At 29.3% G+C, this 15,513-nt stretch overlaps 2 protein-coding genes across 7 annotated transcripts; one reads left to right on the forward strand and one right to left on the reverse strand.

Moving 5' to 3' along the window:
* Positions 1-3,126: 3,126 nt before the first annotated feature.
* On the forward strand, positions 3,127-4,311 carry LOC107931675 (ethylene-responsive transcription factor RAP2-10). The gene has a single exon (XM_016863610.2). The coding sequence runs from the start codon at positions 3,418-3,420 to the stop codon at positions 3,931-3,933; it is 516 nt and encodes a 171-aa protein (XP_016719099.1). The 5' UTR covers positions 3,127-3,417; the 3' UTR covers positions 3,934-4,311.
* Positions 4,312-10,104: 5,793 nt separating this feature from the next.
* LOC107931676 (CBS domain-containing protein CBSX1, chloroplastic) lies at positions 10,105-14,124 on the reverse strand. Of its 6 annotated transcripts, none has more exons than XR_001693287.2 (9): positions 13,682-14,112; positions 13,054-13,141; positions 12,873-12,937; positions 11,992-12,040; positions 11,544-11,593; positions 10,906-11,021; positions 10,649-10,706; positions 10,353-10,541; positions 10,105-10,245 (listed from the first exon to the last, which is right to left on the reverse strand). XR_001693287.2 is itself a non-coding variant. In XM_016863612.2 (8 exons), the coding sequence occupies exons 1-8, from the start codon at positions 13,898-13,900 to the stop codon at positions 10,467-10,469; spliced, it is 720 nt and encodes a 239-aa protein (XP_016719101.1). In that variant the 5' UTR covers positions 13,901-14,124; the 3' UTR covers positions 10,105-10,466. The 6 variants fall into 6 exon arrangements, 2 of the variants coding, with proteins under 2 accessions (XP_016719101.1, XP_016719100.1); XR_005904688.1 differs by having other exon boundaries at positions 10,329-10,541; XR_001693286.2 differs by having other exon boundaries at positions 10,906-11,036; positions 13,682-14,109.
* Between the last annotated feature and the right edge of the window lie 1,389 nt (positions 14,125-15,513).

The following is a 15,513-nucleotide window of genomic DNA, read 5'->3' on the forward strand; positions in this document are numbered from 1 at the left end:
AAACATGAAATTCTTTTTTACAAATTTAGAAAATTTTATATAAAAATTCTAAGAAATTCTAAAAATACATAGAAAATTCAAAAAATTAAATAAAATAGATGAAAATTTCAAAAATAGATAAAGTGAGAGAAAATGAGGTGGAAATGTTTTTATTATAAGAAAGGAAAAAGATTCGGAAAATAATGTGTTTTTACGATTTGGGTTTTGAAAAGTAACTTAAATGAGTTAAAATTTTGAATTGAATTTGAAAAAGAAAATTGTGCGGTGTATTTTATATTTTTTGGCTAAAAAAGTTGACATCTGAGTCAATTTCACAAGTCAATTTTCGTTATTATGTCTAAATATTGAACAATTTTAAACTTTATTGCGGCAGAATCTTGAGTTTTCTAGTATGAACATTTGTCTTTAATCATATTAAGCTTTATACAAAGTTGAATATCATGTTAAGAGATCGAAATTGATTTATTTTTTGTAATCAAATTTCATCATTTTACGGCAATGCTAATGATTTGTTGTTGCAATAAATTGGCAATAATTTGATTTTTTATATTAAATTTTCTAATTGTTTTAAATAAATTTGAGTTTATTTTATATTTTTTTAGAACTAAGGTTAATTTGACAAAAAAAAAGTATAAATTTAAGATTAAAATTATTATTTACCAATTAAAAAAGTACCATTATTAGACACTTAACAATCATATGACTAAAAAACAATTTTGAATTCATTAATTATTAAATTATTAATTTTTTAATTAAGTGATCAAAATAAATTTTAGTCATAATTAAATTACTATTAATATAATTTATTTAAAAAAAACAGTCACAAAAACAGACAAAGATAGAATCATCATAAAATTAAAATTTTAATTAATTAATTAATTAAAAACGCTTGAGAAAAAACAAAACGACATTTATTTTTTCTTTACCTTTTGAATTCCACTTCACTTGCCCACAAAACGACAAACCCTCATCACCGCCTGCTAAATACATAATTAATTAAACATATACATAACTCTTTGATTGGTACAATTATATACATAAAATTTTAATTTAAATTTGATTATACATATTTAAAAAATTAAATACATATATTTATTTTATATCGGATTAATATAATTATTTGTGTATATAATATATCAACGTAAAATGGTATTAATTCGATAATATTATAAATGATTTGTAAAAATTGAATCAAATCGAATTTTAAAGTATAAAATTGTACAAAACCAAAATTCATGTGTGATATTACACATTAGATCAAAGTTCATATATACATTCTATAGTTATCCCAATTAAATAATTTATTTCTTTAATTAATTATTAAATTATTTAAAGTATTAATCTAGTTGTACTAGCACCTTAATGACACCTATTAAACTATTACCGACAGTTGTATCATTTATTGATATAATATTCTCACTTAAATTTCATAATTAAAAAATAAGTCTTTAATAGTTTCAAATATTTTAATTTTTATTGTAATTATAACATATCTTAACAATTTTATTATATTGTAATTTTTTTTTCACGTGATTAATTATAAAGTTTATAAATCTAATAAGTTTAATTAATTAATATGAGTTATCAATTTATCACGAGTTATTAAATTTAAATAATCAATTTATAAGTTTATTATGTTCCAAATTCACATTAGAATATTAAATTTAGGAATTTAATATTTTATCGAACTGATATATTTAATTCAACTCATCAAAGATTAATTTTAATTAAGATCATTTTTATTTAACAAATGATAATTAATAGGCTTGTTTATATAAAATAACTATAATTTTAATTAAAAATTTAGACAATATATTATTATTGAAGATTAAAATAAAACATAAAAAACCGATTCTTCTAAAAACTTAATTGTTATAAACCAAATGTTATTATAAAGAAGACTGACTTGTAAATCAAAGTTTAAACCAAAATTGATTTTTTTTTGAGAAATTAGAATAATTTTTAATTTTATAAATTAAGTGATGTAAAAAAAGTATTGATATAAATCCTATTAATATAAAATTAATTTCATAAGTGAGATAATTTATTTATTTTAATTGAATTAAATTTACTTACTACTCTTTGTATTGACTATTGAGATATTCTAATTAAGGCCAAAACAAACCCCTAGATGCCAAGACAAAAGCATCTACATCTATGCCTTATTTTATTTATTCTTGGGTTATTTCTTCCAAAACAATAATATTTAAAGAAATGATAATAAGGACTAATTTTGGTTTTAATCCTTCTACTATAATGAATTTTATCTTTAAATTCATTTATTTTAAATTTAATTCTATTTTTATATTATTATAAATAAGACCAAATTTATAACACCTTCAAATTTGATCTACTTATTAAAAATTCACATAAAACTAGGGGTTTTAAATCTCATTATGATCTATTTTTTTATTGATTTAATATATTATAAAGTCAAAAATATCTTCATAAAATATAACTTAATTTGTATATAAAAGAATCTTTTAGTAATTTCATAACTGAGTTGATGTTCATTTGACCTTAACAAAAATTCAATAAAACACTTAAAATAAGACATTATATCATTTGGTGCATATGTTATTTTTGGGTCCAACACGGTATTTGTATTTGAAAAAAATTATATATTTTAGTACCCAAAGATAACGATGTTAACTTTTTTGTGTGTGTATAATTTAGGTTTTACGGTTGATTTGTTGGATTTGAATTTTTCATGATTTTGTTAATAGAATAAATTTAGTGTTGATTGTAAATTTTTTAAATTTATATTTAATTTATCAAATACAATTGGATAGATGTGATTTAATTTGGGTTTTAAGATTGATTTGATTAAAGTTAATAGCTAATTATGAATTTTTCATCACATCAACTCTTAAACAGAAATTAAACACTAAAAAGTTTAAACATTGTTACCTTTAGATACCATTAGAAAAAAAATGTCAAACACAAGTACTAAATTTTCTATTAAGTTTATACAGTTAACTTAATTTGTATATATACAGGGACCAACTTAAAACAAATTTGAAATAAGAATAAAAAGTTTGAATTTTCAGCATAATAGAGGGACTAAAGTGAGAATTAATCCTGATTATAATAATAACTCCCTTTCACACAGTTTCGTGTCGGTGAATTTGGATTTTCTGGAATTTTCAGTTTTCCTTTGTTTTCTCTCTTTTTTTTTTCATTTTAAAGTTCTTTCGCAACATAAAAACCTTCGTAATTTGTCTGCAAAAAGAAAAAAAAAAACCATTTTCTAACACAAACACACACAGAGAGACACAACAATCAAAACTGACATGCCTCAAAAACCCTTCCTTGCCCTGTCTTTAGTTTCATAGTTCTTCGTGCCCAAATTTAATACAGCCAAAAAAAAAAACAGACCCAGAGTTGAAAAACATTGGATTTATCGAAAAAAAAGCTATGGAAAATGGAACAGGGGTTGTTGCTGGTTCAAGGAAGTCGTCTACGGAGAGGCCGTACAAAGGGATAAGGATGAGGAAATGGGGAAAATGGGTGGCGGAGATAAGGGAACCCAACAAGCGGTCGAGGATTTGGTTAGGGTCTTATTCAACACCTGTTGCGGCGGCTAGGGCTTACGACACGGCAGTTTTTTACTTGCGTGGGCCGTCTGCTAGGTTGAATTTCCCTGACCTTTTGACGGGAGAGAAAATCGGATGCGGCGGCGGTGGTGATTTGTCGGCGGCTTCTATAAGGAAGAAAGCTATTGAAGTTGGTGCTAGAGTTGATGCTCTTGAAGCAGCAGCAGCCCATCATCATCATCATCATCATCATCATCATCATCATCATCATGGTCATAGCTATAATGGTGGTGACTATGGTGATGAGTTAAAGCCGAGAAATGGTGGGTTTTTAAATCGGGTTGATTTGAACAAGATGCCCGACCCGGAAGATTCGGATGGTGAATGGTTAAGGTGATTTGATTCAATCATGGCCCTCCAAATTGTTATGATTAAAATATAAATTTTTTTTTTGGGAGGGGGGTGGTCCGTCGCTAATGGCGGCTGGGAGCTGATAAAAAAGGGAGGGAAAAAAAAGTGCAGGTGGTAGTTGCTAACATGCACCGTGGGGCAGTGGCCAACGTGCGCCGTACTGGAGGTAAGGTAAGTTCTATACAAGGGACGGCTGAAGAAATTAAAAAAAAAAAAAAACTTTGTATTAATAATTCTTTTATCAGTGTAATGAAAAACCCTTTGGTTTTTCTACCTTTCGGTAATTTGGGGTATCATGGTAACAAATTTTGGTCACTGTAAAAACAAAATTGGATAACTGTATATTATTATTATTTGGCACTAATTTCTATTTTCTACTCTTTTTTTAATAATTGTTTGTGTTATTAATTTAAGATATTGAGTTGGAAATAGATTGAATTTGTTAAGAGATATTTTTCTTTTTAAGAGAAGTTTTTAAAGTGTTATCAGTAATTAATCATATTCTTGAATAAGTATTGTGACTCGGGATGTTTATCTTCTTATTATTTTGAGGAGAACCCAAAGGGGCTTATGAAGTTTGGCAAGAACGCCTAAACTCTGTGAATCCTTTGGGACAAAAATCCAAAACTTAAACCAAACATAAACATTTCAAGGACAATACCTTCGTTGTGGGTTTATGTAAAAAATAACATTTCAATTTTTTTTTATTAGAGAGTTAACCCTTCAAAAGAATTAAAATTTTTGAGTTCGAGTTTGAGTAGGTTTAAATTTAAATTTTTTAGCTCAAGTTGGTTTAAAAAGAATGGAAGTGAGGGAACATGGTAGTGGCCTACACGTCCCAGCAGTTGGTGCAAAATGGCCATAGTAGCCACTACAGCTATAACTGCTAAAGTGATAAGATTTTTTGAGTTAGGTATTCTTTCAACTCACGATTGTAGTAGTTTTTTTTTTTTTTAAAATTTTGGTATTTGAAATATTATTTATTTAAAAATTATTCGCATTCAATAAAAATGTGTTAAGTGTTTTATTTTTTAAAGTAAATTAAAACGAAATAATTGTTTAATAAAAAATTTTAAGTACTAAATTAAAAAATAAGTATAATTTAAGGGTCAAATTGTAACATAATTTTCTTTTCATTGGCTTCCCCATTGTGTCAATGAATGTGGGTCAACCATTCATCAAAAGTCAGGAAAAAAATAAAGCATAGGGACTGCCGTCCAGGGAGTGGATGATGATGTTTGGTCCAATCCAACATGAGTGTGGTGAGGGGTGTTCTTTTTTTGGTAACTTAGAATTATAAATGGTATTAATTATTTGTTTTGGGTTTATATCCATCAAGATTTTTAAAATCGGATCAGTGGTCGAATTAGTTAGATTACTAATTTGATGAAATAAATTATAAAAATATTAAAAATTTGATTCAATCGATTCAATTTAAACAACATTGATATGAATAGAACGTTTTAAAATATTTAGGAATTGAGGTTGTCCATAATTTTATAGGACATATTAATAATGTATGTCAATATGGTGATTTTATTTTATTTTATTTTAGCATTGCTAATATTTTAAATTAACAAATTATTTTTAAAATTTTAACTAAGTTTTTAAGGTATCATTATTTCATTAATTAAGTTCTTTTGTTTTCTTAGATTTCAATTTAGTCATTAAATATTAACAAGAACATATTTAATACACGTGTATCAAATTGTAAATATGTATAATCTTATTGTACGGATAACTTATACATGATGTGTTAAAGGCAACAAAGAGTGATTCCACCTTCGACCTTGGGCAATAATTGGATTCACGTAAGATCTAATGGTGTTGTTAATGAGGGAATCGATTTTGTTGCAGCCGAAGGTGTTCTATGAGACTATAATGAAAGATGGATTCTAGGCTGTAACAGATATTTGGGGTTTTGCTTTGTCATGAAAGTTGAATTGTGGGGCATTTTAGATGGATTAACGCTTTTTTTGGAGCAGAAATATGATAGCGTGATGGTTCAAACTGATAGCATGGAGGCAGTCTTAGTAATTCAAAACCAAGCTCATAATAATCTAGACTCTACTCTGATCAGGAGAATTCACCAAAATTTATCCAAAATAAGACATTGAGGCATTCGACATATCCCTAGGAAAGATAATGGAAAAGCTGATGGAATGACAAAACAAGTTAAAGAGAGGAGAGAAGGTCTTCAAAATTTTGAAATTTCCCGTTGGGGACCTAGTTCTATTTTATTAGAACCTTTTCATTTTCATTTTTTTCTTTTTTTTACCCCCCCAAAAAAAAGCAACAAAGAGTGATTAAATCGTCTATGCAATAAGTACATTGTACTTGCAATTTGATTTATGTATTCTAAATATTCTAAGTTAGATTTTAGTTGACATTCAATAAACAAACTAATATGTCAACAACCAAACTAATGACTAAACAATGTAATGATCTAATTGATATAATATTGATACTTAACAACTTAAGTAGAATGTTTCAAAAATTAAAAACCAAATTAAAATTTTGAATCATAGTTGGTTGAAATTATTATTATTATTATTATTACTATTATTATTATATCTTTAAATTTAAGCAAGGAGAGACTACCCTAATCTAAAACCAGGGCATGCCATCAACATCATATTGGACTAAAAAGGGTACTTTAATATCATCTATCAAATAAAACTGTTAATGAGATTTCAACCCTAGCTAAGAATATTCAAGCTCAAATATTGCTAAGTTGCTCGGTATTTGTTTGGAGTTTTATCAGACATTTATTTTTAGATTTTAACTCAACTCGAGGTTAGTGACAAAATTAGAGGGGTATACAGGGGTTTCAATAATTCGAATATATCTGGAGTAGGGGTGAAATTAAAAAAAAATTTTAGGGGCTGAAATTAAATTGTAATTTTTATGATAGAAAAAAAATACAATTTTACCATTTTAATAGCCTATATATTTATAATTTTTTAAGAATTAAGTCAAATTTTTTATATTTTTAAAGGGACAAAGTATAATTTTTTCTTTACTAATTTAAATTTTTTTTCAAATTATATTTAAATAGCTCGCGAGCAACTGTCTCATTTACCTCTAAACCGAACCATAAATATCTTGTTTCTCTTATTCGGTGTTGTTAGTTGACAACTTGCGTACCCTGGCCAATTGCCCAACATTTAAGTTTTCAAAAGAAGACAGGACAGGGCATAACTCTTGACAGTAGCGGCACACAATCAGCGGGAGAAAGAAAATATAAGAATATTGTTTGGTTTAGGTAAAATTTCCATGTAGGTCCTTAAACTAAAAGTCAGACTATATTTGACTCCTTTACTAAAAAAATAAGTAAATTAGTCCCTATATATTATACCAAAGAGCAACCCAGTCCTTCCTATTAAAAATTTCATCTATTTCTACTATTAAAAACTTATATGACTGGCAAAATAATCAGACAGTTATACGTGACGTGCCTCGTGTATCTTATGCCGATATGAACTAGTTTTTAACAGTACAAACATGATAATTAGTTTACTATTTGATCTGACATATAAAGACTAATTTACCTATTTTCTAAGTGGAGTCAAAATATAATTCAAGTCTTAATAAAAGGCTATCGACAGTAGTTTTACCTTTGTTTTAACACTTAAAACTTAAGTAAAGTCTGTACCCAAAATTGGTCCCCTTTCTCATGTGAATCCATTTACTAATTTAGAAATTTAGCCAGCCTAGCCTTACCCATCTATTACCATCAAAACGTGGACAAGGACAACAGATATTTTACCTTAACAAAAATTCCAAACCAATACATATTCACACTTTTGTTTCCTTGTAATCTCCGGTTCGTTTTCCAATTTTTTAAATTCATGGGAAACCAAAATAAGAAACGAAGGACTGTTGTTGGATGGGTAGTTAAAATGTCCTATCACATTAAAAAAAAAGAGAGAAAAAACCAATGAAAGCATGAAGAATAAGAAAGGATGCAAAAACAGACATTACCCATATAGTAAAGAAGAGACAGCTTCAGCCGGTAATTTAGGTTCAAACAACCCCACCATTGGAGAATTCGTTTATGTTCTAAAACCTACGAGCATTAGCTAATGAGTCGGGTAATTTATTTTGTTGAGTAATTTTGTCTCGTATTTTATTAAGAGGAGTATTCGGGTATTTATATTATCATAGCTTACGGCCTGATCTTACTGTGTCTAGGACTGATATTCTGAGCGAGTTCTAGGTCTGCTAGACACGTGTCTCACTCCAATTGCTTGCAGTGCACGTAGTCCTCTTTGTACCTAGGACTGACATTCTAAGAGAGCTTTAGGTCCGTTGGACACGTGTTTCACTCTGGGTTGCCTGCAGAGCATGTGATCCCCCTTTTGCGAGCACCTTGGGTATATGCGGACTGAGACTGTGACCCTCACATGGTTCGTGCGAGTTGGATCCACAGACTCACCTTACGAATCTGCGAACTCCTCTCGCTGTCGTCTTGTAGTTCGCGTCGCACTCAATTGTCTGGTGGGACCTATCTGAGTCACAGGTAGGTGACCCAGGTCCTATTTAGGATTTGGGTTGGTGATCACTGATGTATAACATGAAAAATTCACTTAAAAAAAATAGGGTTTGGACAAAATATGAGGCTCGAAAAATAAACTTGAGTAAAATTTAAAGTACATTTTCTATATGGGTCGAGCCTTGAGCAAATTTTTTTGACAGGAGCCCAATCCAACTTGGCACGAATATATTATGTTATAAAAAATATTATATTGATTATATATGTTAAATAGTAATTATATATTTATATTAAATCACTAAGTCAATAACAATTAAACTCATTACTCAAAACCTAAAAAAAATTTACCGAAACCTAACCCAAAATATAAAATTTTAAAAATTATTTTTAATATAATAAAACATTTAATATATTTATGATAATGTTTTTAAATCTAAATACTATTTAATGTATTTTTATGTATTAGAAAATTTTTATTTTAACATTTTTAGTGCATTTAGTATATTATATTTTTTAAAAATCTTATCTTTAAACAAAAAATAATCTAAAAAATCAAATATGGGTGGACTGGGTCGAATCCAAGTTTAGCTTTCTTAAATTGAGCTGAGCTTCGACAAAAAAAGAGAGTCCATTTTTCACATCGTGCCAAGCTTGAAAATTTGATTTAAATCCCTTGTATGGGTCTAACTTGAAGTCGATTCAACCCATAAACACTTCTAGTCTTAATCTACAATATATGCTTTCGTAAGTGTATATGGTACCCTAGGACTAACCTAAAAACTAGATCCGATAACTTAGAATTCAAATCAGTTTCAATACAATTTGATCATATAGAGTCAGTAACTTAAATAAGTCGAACTCAAACCCGAAATTATTTGAGCACAAAATGGACCCAAACTTAAAATGACTTAAATCTAAAGTATCGGGATTCAAAATGAACTGAAAAGAAAACTTCAAAACTCAAACTTGCCAACTCAAAAATTGGCAAAAACACAAAACAACCTAAACTTGAAATGGAACAAACCTAAAATTGACCAAAATCCCAAAAGAAATAAATATCAAAACTATACATGAATTTTAATATAATGTGCAATATTGCACATGTACTTTAATTTCATATAATTTTATATATAAAATTTTGATTTGATTAAATTCTCACAAATTACTAATATTATCTAATTACTACAATTTTTTGCTGATTTATTGTATAATAAACTATTATATCATTCTAATATGAAAATATATATTCATTCCTTTAAATGTATAAATCAAAGTATCAGATTAAAATTGATAGTTTCCAAACTTAAAAATACCAAAATCAAAATGACTTAGAAAACTTTAAAACCTGAAGTGACATAAACGTCAACCCAAAATCAACGAACGACCCAAACTTGAACCTTAAGTATCAAAATTCCAAAATGAGCCAAAAGGAAAAAGAAACTAGAAACTACCCAAAACCTAAAACAATTTGAATACAAAGCAATCCAAACTCAAAACAACTTAAACTTGAATGACAAGAACCCAAAATAACCCAAACTCAAAATAGCTTTTAAGCCCAATTTGACATGATCCACGTTAACCCAAAATCAACTTGACATACTAAATGGACAACTTCGGCTGCCGCAACTCAAATATTACAAATATATATGTGCAATGTTGTCCTTGAAAAATCATACCTCTACTTGTTTTTGAATATGTCGAATAGAAACACTGAACGTATTTAAGGAGAAAGTCTAAAGCAACATAGATTGAAAACATTGACAAGAATTTGTGCTAAACTTCTGCCCTCCCAATGTGTCAATCCTGGTAAATAGTTGTGTAACTATAACAATGTTAATAATGTAAATGATATATGTAATATTATACAAAAGCAGGGCAAGACTGACCATATAAAAAGCACGTAATCACACCTTTCTCCGAACTTTTCTTTGATAAATGGAGAAAGGAAAAACTTCATTGCTTCACTGCCCTATCCAACGCCCTGAATATCCTTCAATGATAAAGCCTCTCAAGTCTCGAGTGTTTTAAGCTTTTCCTTCAATTTCACGCTTTATTTGAAGGGCGGCTCTAACGACATTTCCTCTTGTGATGATACCCACCTTTAGGAAAGGGATAGGGAGCTTAGCAAACGCTGGAAGAAAACATAATAGACGAAAAAGGGGTTTAAATCAGAGGGGAAATTTTTTTATGATGCTTTTTGACTTACCAGCTTGCCCTCTACATCAACAACAGGAAGTCTGCGGTATTTTGTCTCAAGCAATAATCTGAAATTTTCCGATAAACCAATTAGAAATGTTTGATAGTTCACTCAACCCATTTTACAATGCTAGGATAATATGAGTTCAGGTGACGAGTTTAGATGCTTTCCTCTTGTGCCGAAAAATGAAAAGACAGAGGAACTGTATATTATGGAAGTAGGTAATCAACAGATGGAATAGCAAAGGTAAGATAAGTTTGACAGACCTAGCAGCATCCTCGAGATTAGTTGTTTCACGTACAACTAATGGAGCTGGTGTCATTAAATCACCAACCACCTGGCCATTCGTCTTGTTGAGTAACTTCTGTATCTCGTTGAAAGTCTGCAAAATTGAGGACTGTTTTAGTTGCAAAAGGTGAAAAATTATATGATAAACAAAATATGAGTTCTTCCGGAGCCAATTGCAGTGAACTCAAATACATACAAGTTATGCAACCCTTGAAGCTTACAATCCAGTTTGTTAAAAATTAGTACTGTCAAAAAAGATCTAGTTTGCTCCACCACATTGCTATGCATCATTAAAAGGATAAAAAGCATTCGACTAAGTTTCCACTATGAAGGTTCATTTTCTTCCATAAAAATATCGTCATTTGCAAATATATATTGTATTCTTTTCTCAAAGTACCATCACTAGCATTAGAAAACAAATACATTAAATAAGCAGATTAGAAATGCCCATTTGTAGCAAGTGAATCTCTGTGCTCGAAAATGATATAGGATATAATTGACTAGAGTAGGATATTTTAGAAGTGCTGGAATCAATAATATAACTCTCCGCAAAAGACAATGGTTTCTGCAAAAGAAAGATGCATCTACATCGAGAAGAGAGACAATTCTTGCTTACTTTCCAAGTGCTATCAACTTCAGGAAACAGATCATTCTCAGTCCGCCGCCCTAATTGAAAAAACAGTACATAAGAAATTACTATCATCACGTGAAGATATCCCAGATTCAGATAGATTTCCACAAAGGAAAAGATTAAAGAAACTTTTTTGACAGCAATAAAAATGCCTTCTCTGCTTTCTATTAGCCTATAATAGCTGCCATAAAGAAACTAGCATCCCAGGTTAATACAAACTGGTCCACACTAAAACCACTAGAAGGGGAAGCCATAAAAATTCAATGCGCAAACTAAACTGCAGTTATTGCCGGTATAAAGATTTATTAAAAAAAAAAACAAAAATAAGGATCAAAAGGAAAGGGTCTGCTTCTAGGAAAACTGTACATAACGAAATCACAACTAAAAGAAATATAAAAGCCACAGTAAAATTCATCAGATATCCTTAATTTACCAGATATGGAGTCCAATGCTAGCAAGTCATAATCAGAAACAAGTCCAACCTGAAGCAGAAAAGAACATGATCCCATTATTCCAAAAGTAAAAGCTAATGTTTACCAGGTCAAAAAGGATAAAGCAGTTACCCAAACCAAACAAACAAAATTGAAATTGACTGGTTGAAAGCATGGTGGAAAACTTAGGAAAAAGAAGGCACCTCAATGGTAGAAAACTTGTGACATGTCTCTCTTTTCATTTTATTTTTGGATAATTGAACTCCAAATGAAAGCAGAAAATCTGCTACAATGTAATCATGGTATAACCATAAATTTTCCATTTTGGCTTATACCAAACATCTTACAATGAGAACTATTTACATCACTATCACACTATGTAGAATATTGACATTACAGAATCAAGTTCACACAGTTGCAACAATCAAATGAAATGGAATGAAGCAGTAATAATGAATTGACCTATAATGGAGATGTGATCAGGCCTAAAAAGTCATCATATGGCCAGAACAACCTTTCCTTCACCCACCTCAACTTAAAGTCTTAAGAATGGAGAAAGAATCGTATTGCGTATACCTACAGTCCCAATTAGCCACTGTTTCACCAAGATATTTGCTTAAAACTTATTGAATCATGACAATTAGTTCAAGTGTAGAAGAGTAGCATTCTATTTCAACCTTTCATGGGCAAGGCCCTATATCCAATCCAACACTCACTTTTGGGACATTGGCCCAGTTGGACAATGCAAATACTAGGATTCCACCTTTGTGGAAATGTCAAGGAATCATGAGTGTATAAAGAGCTTTGAGGTTTGGTACTAACAGTTAGCAAATGAATTGCAAAAAACTCATGAAAAGAAAAAATTAAGGGAAAGATAACATACCAATTTCCAATCATCATCGATAACAGGAAAACCGGTGATTCTGTGTTCAACAAGAGCTTCCAGTGCTATCGACACAAGATCAATAAATTAGAACCTTCCTTTTTAAATATGCATATTTACACACACACACACACACAAATACAGACAACATATTATAAGATATAAGCTAAGCGAAGAGTACCTTCATCAACAGTTGTTGTTGGCTTTACAACATGCAAATCCTCTTTTCCCGTCATGAAATCCCCAACTGTATATACTCCACCTCTCGGCTGCATACACTCAAAATAAAGAAATGTTCATACAAATAACACGAGTAAAGTTCGAAAACAAAATATATCTATCTTCCAACATTGACAATGCTACAGCATTTTTCCTCCTAAATCAAGTACGGTTGAGTAAGAATAATACAGAGAGAATATAAATTTTTTAATCCAATTATATTAACCTGAAGCATTTGAAATTTTTTTTTTTTGGCTAAAAGCTTTAGTAATTGATTTAGCACTACAATCAATATTCGGATAAAAATAAAACAAATGAAAGAGATGCTTGCAGAGCTTATTTACTGCCTCTGCATCCTAAATCACTGAAACTTACAACTTATTACAGTAAATCAGAAAGGCTAACACATAAACAAGCCAGAAATTTTCAAATAAAATCGAATTTAAACAGCTAAAATTCCATGCATGTAAAAGAAAACTCTCTCTAACATATTCAGACTCTAAATCAATTCGAAACTTAGTATTAATTTCAGCAAAAATAAACATCCAATAATTAAGAAGAAAAAAGAACGAACGGATAAGGTAACAAACCGAAACGGAATTGGCGGTGAGAGTGCCGCTAGCGGCGACAACAAAAGCGGATGACCTGCGAGAACTGGAGCCAGCGTTGACGGTGGATAAAGGAAAGGAGAGGCGGTGGAAAGGACGGAAGATGAGCTGGCAAGGCATATGGTGAATGGAAGCGCTGGAATTCGAAGTGGCGCGTAAGCGAGTGAGAGATAGAGGTTCGGTATGGAGAATTGTGTCCATTTTTTTATTTAAAGGGCTCTCTCCTCTTCGGCGGCAGTGGACGGTGGTCGTTGTTTGGATATTTTTTGGTGAGGAAAGTGAGGGATAACTCGAAGAGGGCCAAAAAGAGGAGTAATAGAATTGATTGGAGGTGGGAGATATAGTGATTAGCGAAGCTTAAACAAGTAACTGATGATGCCTTTGATTTGGACTTGCGATTTTGGGCCAAATTCCCTAGATTTTCTTAGGCGCGTGCTGATTACGACTTCAAAACGGTTAAAATCCTAAGACGGCCTTTGCGGGAAATTTTTATATGGTTAAAATTAAAGGTTTATTATTATATATTTTATTAATATTTTATGGTATAATAATAACTTTAATCCATTTATTTTTTTCTTAATTTCAAATTTATTTTTTAATTAAATTTAAATATTTAATCATTAATATTTTTTATAAATTCAAATAATTTTTTAATAAAAATACTGATCAAAATATTAATTTTTTGACAATGTTGATGTGGCAACCCATATAGTATTTCATGTTAATATGTCACTATTTTTCTTATATGCTATATCAACAAATAAAAATAAATTAAAAACATAAAAAATAGTATGAAATACGTGAATTGCTATGCAGGTTTTCATGTTTAAAAAGTTAACATTTTAATCTATATTGCCAGTTAAAAGAAAATGTTAAGTATTGAATTTATCATCATGTCTTTATAAATCCAATTAATGGATTTTATGTTTATTCATATACATAATGCATCTCAAATTTATCGTAATTTTTTTATGTAAAAATCTTTTCAATCTTTAAATAGATATTGAATGGATTCAAATTTTATTTACACGACAAGTATAATTATATTGACAAATTGATTGAATTATTAATTTTTGTCAAAGCTAAAAATGGAAAATTTTCACTATCTAGAAATCTTAGAAAGGCTTAATTGAATAAATAATTATCTAAAATGGCTAACATTATAATTACCCCATTTAATCAAGTAGAGGTGTTCATTAGCTCAACCGAATTAGGTTCGGATCGAGCATAAGTATGATATTAACATACTTTATATTTGCCTAAGTTTGGTCCATTTCGAAACATGAGCTAAAAATTTTGTCCAAGTCTACCCATATTTATAAATGATTAATCTAAACCTATTTTAAGTCTATCCATATTATTTATAAATTTTTAAAAAATATATATTTATATTATTTTTAATTTAATATTTATTAATTTTACATATTTTCATTTATTAAAAAATTATATATAAACATTTTAACTGTTTTTAATGTTTACATTATAGTAGTAAATATTACTATAGATTTAATTTTTATATGTTATAAATTATAATGTTAAAAATAATATAATATAATATTGCAAACGTAAAAAAATGAGTTAAGCTGAATTCAGACATTGAATGCTCAATTTCAAACCCGAATCATATTTTAGAAGAACTTAAATTTTTACTAAATTCCATTTTTTCAAGTTTAATTATTTTTCTATATCCTCTTAAATTTCAACTTGGGCTATTAGCTCAGCCCATAAGCATATCCTATTTTTGCCACTAATTCACATATCATGCATGTTAACTTATGTAGTAAAATTTATTTGACTTTTTTTATTTTTAAATT

The sequence above is a fragment of the Gossypium hirsutum genome, chromosome A02, assembly GCF_007990345.1.
Source record: "Gossypium hirsutum isolate 1008001.06 chromosome A02, Gossypium_hirsutum_v2.1, whole genome shotgun sequence".
Lineage (NCBI taxonomy): Eukaryota > Viridiplantae > Streptophyta > Magnoliopsida > Malvales > Malvaceae > Gossypium > Gossypium hirsutum.

Excerpts from the sequence above, each read along its gene's own strand:
- LOC107931675 (XM_016863610.2), top strand. The coding sequence starts at position 3,418 with ATGGAAAATGGAACAGGGGTTGTTGCTGGTTCAAGGAAGTCGTCTACG.
- LOC107931676 (XM_016863611.2), bottom strand. The coding sequence starts at position 13,900 with ATGGACACAATTCTCCATACCGAACCTCTATCTCTCACTCGCTTACGC. Across the intron at positions 11,037-11,543 it reads AAGTTGATAGCACTTGGAAA|TCCTCAATTTTGCAGACTTT; the intron begins GTAAGCAAGAAT and ends CAACTAAAACAG. Across the intron at positions 10,707-10,905 it reads AATCTCGAGGATGCTGCTAG|ATTATTGCTTGAGACAAAAT; the intron begins GTCTGTCAAACT and ends GGAAAATTTCAG.